This window comes from Diadema antillarum, unplaced genomic scaffold (assembly GCF_040938485.1).
Source record: "Diadema antillarum isolate AM-2024a unplaced genomic scaffold, OU_Dant_1.0 seq00000694_RagTag, whole genome shotgun sequence".
Lineage (NCBI taxonomy): Eukaryota > Metazoa > Echinodermata > Echinoidea > Diadematoida > Diadematidae > Diadema > Diadema antillarum.
Window position 1 is genome coordinate 211,195 of NW_027271599.1, and position 10,246 is coordinate 221,440.

General features: G+C 37.3%; 1 protein-coding gene across 1 annotated transcript; it reads right to left on the reverse strand.

Annotated features, from left to right (window-relative positions):
- Positions 1-1,787: 1,787 nt before the first annotated feature.
- On the reverse strand, positions 1,788-9,989 carry LOC139737525 (selenoprotein F-like). The gene is made up of 6 exons (XM_071648196.1): positions 9,926-9,989; positions 7,323-7,445; positions 6,214-6,390; positions 5,606-5,669; positions 4,435-4,484; positions 1,788-3,350 (listed from the first exon to the last, which is right to left on the reverse strand). The coding sequence occupies exons 2-6, from the start codon at positions 7,368-7,370 to the stop codon at positions 3,225-3,227; spliced, it is 465 nt and encodes a 154-aa protein (XP_071504297.1). The 5' UTR covers positions 7,371-7,445; positions 9,926-9,989; the 3' UTR covers positions 1,788-3,224.
- Positions 9,990-10,246: the final 257 nt, after the last annotated feature.

Sequence of the window (10,246 nt, forward strand, 5' to 3'; positions counted from 1 at the left end):
TTCACTCTTGCTACTTTGCTCCAAAGATTTCTACAAAAGAATAAATCCTGGAGCTTAGGGATGTCCAAATTGAAGTCCCAACCCCCTAGCCATTTCACTTTTTACAAAATACTTGAAGATCAATAATTGGACAAGTATGGGAAAATCATATATGCAGTACATTGTAATGTGTTTCTTCGTTCTTATGTTTATAAACAGTGTATATTTATACTTGAAGATCAATAAATGACTAGCATGGGAAAATCACATATGCATTACATTGTAATGTGTTTCTTCCTTTGTATGTACCTCTACAATGTACAGTACATGTATTAGGGGAATGGAGGGGAAGCACCACTTAAAATCATAATACATGTACAGTATTATTCAATATTCAAGATGACTTTTTTTAAAAATAGACCTGGACACGAAATACATGTACTGTAAAGCCAGAAACATACGCAGTATGAAACTTTTGCAAATTGGAGCAGCCAGCCTTTTTCATGGGGCAAGACTGTCATTCAGTGCATTGCGCAAATACAGTATGTCCACACAAAAAAAAAAAATTACAGCCGGATTTTCGCACTGAAAACTTCCAGTATGATTTAACTGTCTGAATGCTACTTCAGGGTCTCAAAATATAACATCTTAGCCATATTTTGTTGAAAACTCCATTCAGTTTGGTTAAGGAGTCACAGAGAAATATAGATCTTTGTAAAGCATGTCATGTGTCTGATTCTTCCACATTTTATAGTACTTAGATGCTCTTGGAATTGCATAATGTGTGAACACAATAGATAGAACCTAGAGGGAAGGGATTCCTGACATCCTCTACAAAACTACTCATTTCTCTTTGAACACTGAAGCAAATCGGATGGGGTTTTCAGTAAGATGTGGGTAAGAAGTTATAGTTTGACACCCTGAAATTGCATGTGGATTGATTCACTACACTGTATTTCTAAAGTTACCAATGCAGAGGGTCCCGTTGTATTTTTTTTTTTTTTTTTGGGGGGGGGGGGGGGGGACATACGGTACAAAGCTTTCGTGTGCAATCTTGGCTCCTCACGAAATTCACAAGTCTCATGCAAGCAAAAATTTTCTCGTTTCATGGTAAAGTATGGAATTTCAATATATAGATTTACTCAATAATGTTGATACTGGTCACCATTACGCATACAAATAGGATGGATTGATGATGTCATCACCCTGGCCGGCCCTCAGATCTTCAAAAAATTTTCTTTTTGACATGAAATATAAACACAAACATACATGTACTTCATTTACATACACTGCACACTGAGAAAATGCAGCGTACATTGTATTGTGATCTTCACACTTTGTAATATCACATGAACACACAATGACATGACTAGAAATAACTAAACAGACAAAAAGCACAATATTCATTAAAAACGTATTTTATCTTCTCAATTTCTCTTGACATCACATGAACAGTGTTGAGGGAATTAATACATATTACACATTTGCATTATGTTTTCAAAAATAACAATGCTGAGCTGCTTACTGGACGAAATCACAACAAATCAGAAATAAGAATAACAGCCTCCCTCACTCAATGTGCATGGCATCTTTTGACCACATCACTTTTAATCATCGATTACCTTTGTTATCTACTGGTCAGTGGTTCTTGCTTTACATTGCACCTTTACAGTTTGTGTACAACATCTGTTTACATTTGTGTTTGCATCTGTGTGTCAAGAAGGTGTTTTTGAATTTTGATTCTTTTTTTAAATGTTGGGGAAAAGAAGAATTCAACAAAGTGCATTGTAAGAATTTTGACATAAATTATCTATATTTCAGAAATGTACTATGACTAAAACATGACACTCTGTCTGTAAAAACATTGTACATGTATTAATAACTATGCTCACTTACTGTGTGACATTTCTGACAGTTGTGTATGATTTTTAAAAGGTGCCAAAAAACAATTAGTGCCAAAGGGACAATATTGTCAAATGAGTATTATCTGGTGGCATTCTAATACAAAAGTAACTTGCAAATTAAGAATGATGTTAACTTGATATGGCACTCAGATGAGAGGCACTAATTCTGGGTTTGTTTTGGAGGAATGCTCATAATAAAACAGTATACCGGTACTCTACACTGATAACTTTAAATGGCTAATGACAATGAATGAATTACAAATTAGCGTCACAAATCATATTCTTTTGTGCAGTGAAGAAGAAGAAGAAGGAAAAAAAGAGAGATGAAAATAAATAGTGAAAATGGGAATAATACTATCTCTTCAGTAAATTACTCACATTGTTGTAGGATGTAGCAAGCTGCACCACACATAATTCATCCAACAGTGCACACCGTCCGGTTTCCTGCACTGTTTTCATCCAGTGTGGCACAGCCTGACCTTACTGCCAGTAACTATCGTACATGTATCACCAACTTGAAAAGTGTGAGTGTGCGTGCTTCTCATGCATGTGTGTGGACAAAATGTATCTGTCAGGCTCTCACCAGGTCTATTTTCCACTTCACACTCAAAAAAGGAGAATATCTTTTTTTTTTTTCATGCAAAGATTACTGAATATTGCAATATTTTCTCTGTAATGTGCAGCAGCCCACGCACGTTGGGGAAGTTCTAGCTAGAACAAAATTAGAGTGCGACTGACAAAAGCTCATCTTAGAATTAATAGACCATACAGTAGTTGGCAGAAACGATAGTTACTGAGAGCACAGATTCCTCCAACATGAAAGATGTCACACTAGTACATTGCTTTTTCTATCCAAAATCTAAACGGAGGAAGACAATACTACTTGGAATGTACATGTATGAACTGCATATGAGTAAGGACATCCACGACCTGAAAACGACATCCAGAAATAATCTTTGCCCTTTTTTAGCACAGAGGGAATCAGCTTTTTTTTTGCTTTTTTGGATACAAAAAAAAAGGTCTTCAAGACAGTCTAACCATCAGCTTTTGTTAACCATGTGCTGATATATAAAAATCTATAGGGCTGTTTGTAAGGGACTTAAAAAGTCGTCATCATATCAGTCAACAATCTGCTTCTTGATTTTCTTGCACACAGAAATTGTGACAGAAACATCTTGATTATGGGTCAGAAACAGATACGAAATATTTTTATAAAAAGAGGGCTTGGAGCAAGTCATACATGGAATTTCATTTTCTGAACTGCATCTCACTTCTTTAAAAAAAAATCCAGCTGCAATGTACTAGCGCGACATCTCTGTGAGTGCGTTTCTCGGAAGCCATCTATGCAAGTTTTTCCTGAAGGAATTCTTCAACGGAGTCGGTGTTCCACTTTTCAATGTTCAGAGTCTCGACCACATTCTTGTCCTCGTCCAGGAACTTCAGGACGGGATCAGCACCTCGCACATACTGCAAAGAAAGCAAAAAAGGACATCGAGATTCACATTCTAAATCAATCTCACAAGATGAATGTAGTACCACATAGGGAAAACACACAAAAAACAACAACAAAAAAAAAACAACAACAACAACAACAATTTGTACAGGGGGACTCCTGTTGTAATGAAGTCGTCAGGACGGGCATTTTTCCTTCGTTATCCATTATAACCGAACAATTAAACAATAAAGATATATATAATGGATAATGTTGCTGCCTGAATTCTTAATTCTCTGTAACTAGAATTTGTTACATGGATAACCGTGTTCATTATAACGGGAGTGCACTGTATTGCAGACTGCACAGAATTACAGTAGAGCACTGCCCACAGCAGTGTCATGCTCATTTGTTTACTGGCACAGTAACTGAAAAGTCAAAATCTATCATAAAACATGAAATGTTGCTATGGTGGCTGGCATGCCTCCATCATCTCGCGTTATTTTCCCAATAGTTCTGTAGTACATTGTGACAATGTGAGATGACAGTTTCACGAGATTGGCAAATAATCAAAATATCATGTTTGAAAGTTTGATGGCACAACCTCACATATGTTGAGCGTTGATACATATGTATTCCTTGAACCAAGATTCAGTTGATGGGTGAATTGTTTCAAAGTGCAAGTATCTGAGAATTTCAGCATTTTTATTTAACCTTTGACCCCAATGTCCACAACTTTCCTCAAATAATAACAATGGGTAACTACTGGTAATATCTAATTTTCACAATATTTGAGCTACATCAAAAATATGGGGAAAATAGTGACATTATAACATTTTCACTTCACCTTTAACCCCATTACCCAAATCTTTCCCCACAGAATTATTGTGCAGTAACACATACTGTACATGTATATATGTACCCAGTTTTATGTACATACTTCAATCAAGTGTATGCATTGAGTAATTTCCAAAGGTAGAAAAGAGAAAAGAAAAGAAATTATCACCATTCAACTACTTCATGACTCCATTTCTTACTCTATCAGTGTGTGTTTGATGCTAGCATTTCCAAATTTGCATGATAAAATAATGATCAACATTTCTGTGTGTGTCACCGTACCTTGATCTTGAGGTTTGGAAACTTCTTTGGTCTCTCACTCTTCACAAAGGCTGCAAAAAAATAGGAGAGAAAAAAGGAGGTAGGTAATGATTGTGTGCAACGAAAAGGAAAAACATTCCACTTACACTAACTTAATAAAAAAAAAAAATCATCTTTTGTTACTGTTAATGCTGATTTTGTTAATGTTATTGTGTTTTCTAATCTATTTGTATGAGTAGCAAAGTGCGCTTAGAAACGTCAGTATGAAGCGCCATATAAATGCAATTATTATTATTATTATAAATAAAGGCAGCTATAAAGGGGCTTTGTAGTGAAAGACACTGGGTGACAGAATGGGTTTTTATACTCAAGTTTGCTTGTAATTGAACACATTTTCACATTCATACATTACTTACATTATTTGTGATTTCATGCAGAACAAGCACAACTTCATTTCTCATTGCTTCTGGAGAACAATGATCATGTTATGGTAGGATAATAATCACTCCAGTGGTGTTAACATCAGGAACAGGTATGCAGGAAAAATGTGCAATTTCATTACCTATCCCATAATATCCCAGGGTGGATGCTCCAGTTATTAATTTAGACTAAACAGGTAATGATTCTGGTTCTAAACAAACAGAAGGTGTTGTATTCCCTTCGTATGCATACAGTTTTGAGCATCCAACCACACTATAAATGTATACAAGTACAGCAAAGGTGTCATATTCATTTAACAATTATACCCCACATCTAATAACATATTGGGCGAACATAAGATCTTGACTAACAATGACATGAATGTACACCAAATTTAATACAAGCAATCTGAATTACAATCACATTTCACTACAAGAAAAAAATAAATCCACTCATGATGAACAAGACACTCTTAAACATTGTAATCTACAATGTATGTGCCATAACATTATATCAGCAGCAGCAATCACTATCTTTCAAAAAAAAAAATAGAACAGTTTCCTTTTTGCTGCATTCCCACTACAGAAACCTTGACAGGGTCAAAGGTACCTCTCAACATTGCTACTGAGATCTGAATTGAACAACTACCCAAAAAAAAAAAAATGAATTAAAATAAAATATCATAATAATCTATCTTCTCCCTCAACATTAAAAGGTCAAAGGCTGCCTGTCAGTTGCTGTTACTTGCTGTATCATATGGTTCCATTCTTACCTTGAATTTGTGGAAACCGACCCAATTTTCATCCACATACTTCCAAGTGGGCATGCTTGAAGGACTGCAGTGACCAGGGAGAAATGAATAGACAACAAATTACACAGATGGGACGACATACAAGTGTATGTCACTGACATCATTATGCAGTGCATAGTGGACAGTTATTTTCCCACCATTACTGTATTCCACAAAAGAATTACGCAGAGGCAAAACATTTCAATGCATGTATTGAAATCTAATGAATCATTCACCAGGTAGGTTTTGACCAATTATAAACCAGTGTCACTTAATGAAAGACTGTCAATTGTCAGCACAGATACAGTGCACTCCCATTATAACCTAACGAAATTCTGCTTTCAACGAAATAAAAATTCAGGCCGTAACATCATCGGCTCTATGTTTTTTATTGTTTATATGTCTGCTTATAATGATACTGCGATACAATGGAAAAAAACTGCCTGTCCCAAGGACTTTTTATATAAAGGGAGTCCACTGTAGGGTGTGACTGATGTGGACCTAGAAACAGAAAACAACTTGGTCATATTATGACCATTCCAATCTCTGTAATGGAAGAGTTGTGAAAAAAGAGTGTGGGTAAAGCATACCACCACTGCTGTGTCTTCTGTGTCCTGCTGGCAGCAGTCCTTGCACTCCCCTACCAGACACTCCAGCTTGAAATCCTTGAGGGTGTCACAAGAGCTGCACAGCAGGTTGGAGGAAAAGCCCCTGGAGAGACAGAAATCTGGTGACAGTTGCCCCTGGCTCCCTGTCGTCCTCGAGATCTGTTGCCATTAGCAACAAGAGGGCAAAGAAACACAAAACAGTGGAAAAAAAAAATCAAGTTATCAACACACAAACTTTCTTGAAGACTAGGAGTTTCTGAGATTTTCTTTTGCACAGCTTGTGAATGTAGATCACCATTCATCAGCAACCCTGTATCGACAGCAATGACAATATTCATCTGACTATTAAAGGCATAATTTACCATTGCAGATGAAATAAAAACCCAGCATTAGTGCTTCAAAATGGTTCTAAAATGTGATTTAGGGATAGGAACAACCAATGCAAAAATTTGACCTAGTATAATCAATTTTAAGTAGTGTTAAATATACAAAATGTGGACAATGGTTTATAATAAAAATGTTTCAAGACTAACCCGTCTACAGTTACAGTTTATTGAGAAAAAGAATGATATCTCCTTTTATTTTAGGTTTTATTGCAAAATTCTTATATGTTAGGATGTTTTGTTACACAACTGACCACACATATGCATCAAATGTGATATCTTGAACATTTTTTAATCACTGCTCCCCGTGGTAAACAGGACCTTTAATGTCATGAATGCATTTTGTATTGTACAATTTGTATGCCTTCCTTATCACCAGTGATTTCTGTACAAGTGACATACATTGTACTTGATCATTCATAATTTGAATTAAAGACATATTGTGCATGTGAAGATCTAAACATTACACGCTTTTAATCACAACTGACAAAAATTGCACAATAATCTCTGTGAGATCATGATTTTTAAAAAGCTCTGCATTCTAAAGGACAAATCAATAAAAACTGCTCGTGATGCAGCATTACTTCACAATGTTCCAGTGCTGCTTAATTCAATGCAGATTTCATTTTCTCTACTTTTTTCCTTTAACTCTGGATTGATCACTATAATTTCTTTGGAATGGTATATTTCAACGATTAGTCAACTGACCTGGAAGATGAGGAGGAAGAGGGCCAGGAACAACCACAGGTCCACCATGTTGGTGGTGAATACTTTGCCACCTACAGCTGTAGGTGCACTTGATGAAGATGTCACACAGCAAATTCAATTAACCTAATGGAATACAAATCATAAAGATATTTTTTTTCTGTCTAAGAAAAATATCTAAGATGTAACTAAAAGCAAGCAAACAAACAAGCATACAGCTGTTTCATTTGCCACTGAGATGAGACATACAGTGTATATTGCACACACTTGATCATTTAAATGCTCATTTATTGTTTGCGAACTGACATTCCCAATATAAGATGCAGATTTTCCATGGTGTAACATGCCAAAGTACTGTATGTTGCTGTGTCATTCATAATATTAAGGGCAAAGTTTTGTTCCAGTCTCTATCATACAATGGGTGAAGACAATTCTATGATGTCATTGGTCAAGAGCTGTGATTTTCTCTTGTTACACATTCAATATCAAATCATCACAGCGATCACGGACAATGGCGACTGTAAACATGGTATCACGCACTTAAAGCAAGTTTGCACACTTGGCTCGCCATGCATCCTACTACTTTGTCATGTGTAAATGATTGATTGATGGTCATGATTAAAAAAAAAAAAAAATCCATAGTTGTAGTTGCCTTACAAATACATGCACAATTCCTACTGATGCACTCAGGCATGTACATCACTTTCTATTAATGCACTTGTCAATGTAATGACTCACCCCACTACCCCCGGACATGGGTGCGTCATTTCCTCGTTTGGTCCGTCAATTTTGTGACCCAGGTGTTCGTCATTTTACCAGCTTTGTCCGTCAAATTTTTGACCGAGGGGTGCGTCAAAATCCCATCAATGTCGGTCAAAATTTTGACCGAGGGGTGCGTCATGGTACGTCACTTGGCTATGGAAAATAACACGCATTTTCGCACGCTGGATACACGCACCGCGAGTGAAATTACAGTGAGCGCTTTCCCGCGGCAAGTGAAAATCAAAGTCGGGAAGCGTTTTGGAATAAGAGGAAAAAATGCTTGCCAGAATCTGGCAAGCAAAGAATTTAAAAGCCACCCTTTCTCCTTACATTTTCCCTCCAACAAACCCATGAAATCATGCATACTCAATCTCAAACCAGGGACTGTTCAGCGATGTAACAACTTAGTTCAATCTTTCCTGTCGAAACGGCAGCAGAAGAATTGCTTGCCGCATGCCATTTTCTGCTCGCGGGATAGCCCGACCAGCTGGCCAAACGCGCGCGCGACGCTGTTAGCTGTGCGAATCTCTACGTACCGCGACTTGGCTGTAGTTACGCAGTACTCGAGCGGGAATATGAATGCCGTGGCGTGGTGTGTACCTACCTGCGCTGCAGCAGTATACATCCACCGCACTAGCAATGGCCGCGCACACACAGCGCATTCTGCACACATTACATGTGATTGTCATGTATGGATTGCATGCACAGAATACTACTGCACGGAATATCGTAGCAGCAGCGTGATGTACGGTGAATGACAATACGGTGCTTACATGGTAAGGGAAACTTGCCGAAACTTTTACAAATTATGTGTACGAACCAAAAGAAAATGAAATTGCTTGAATAAAACGTATGCAAAAATCGTTTCAGTATTTACGGGGGTGCGTCAAATGTACCGAGGATGTCCGTCAAAAAAGTGACCGAGGTGTGCGTCACTTTCAACGTGTTGTCCGTCAAAAAAGTGACTGTGGTGTTCGTCACTTGCAGCGTTATGTCCGTCAAAAAAGTGACTGTGGTGTCCGTCAAAAACCCCGTGTGGTCAGTCAAAAAATGACCATGACGCACCCATGTCCGGGGGTAGTGGGGTGCGTCATTACATTGACAAGTGCATAATACTCCAGGTAGATAGAATAGACTGTGGAGTTTAGGTTACAAATACAATGTACAGTGAAACCCCATTTAAATAACGAGGTCTGTGGGGCTGTCAATTTCCTCATTCGGTATATTACTGCACGCATTAAAAACAAAGAAAAACATAAGCACAAAGTCATAAAACCAATAAATCAAACTTAGAGCAGTCTTTGCTTTGTTATTTCACAAGTATGGATCATTTTTCATTTAACATGAGAATATTAGCTAAAATTATTCTAACTCTGTTACAAGGAATTAATTATATTTGTGAATTGATACACACACAAAAAAAAAGAAGACAAAAAAGTTGGGGTTGAAATAGATCTATATTCTTTATATTTCTTCCGAATATCTCTTCGGATGCATGCACCCTGCGGTGGGGCCTATTCACGATTTTGCCATGGTTTATATTCGTGTTATTTACCTAACTGTAAAGACACATTAATTAATACGACTGCACTGGCTGGCTGGCCTTATCATTTTGCCACTGGAGCTGGAGTTAATCCCCACACGTAATTATAGGTGTGGGACTACAATGGCATTATTCCATTGCATTGATCGTTTCCCTGTCCCTGAAGCGTTTTCCATTTACAGATCTCACCATAAGGAACTGCCATTAAGTAAGAAATCTAAGAGTATCCTTTCCCTTTCACACCTTCATATCTAAAACATCATAATCATAATGACAATGAAATTAATGTTTGTTAGCTTACCAATTTTCAGGTCTTCATACCCGGCGTTTTGGTTTATTACCGTTCTTCCACGTTCATACATATCACATGTACATCACATACACACGATTCATACACCGTACACATACACACACACAACTGAGTACACGCACGCACACTCCAAACACCACGTCAGCTTTCCGAAGCAGCAGGATGTACTCTGTGTGTACCAGCTCGACTTTTCTTTTCTTTCTTTTCTTTTCTTTTCTTCTTTGCAGTTGGGAATTACAGGAAACTTGAAGTTAGTACATCGTGGATTGAGTGGAAACAGCGATATTACCAGAACACATCAGTGAAAATTTG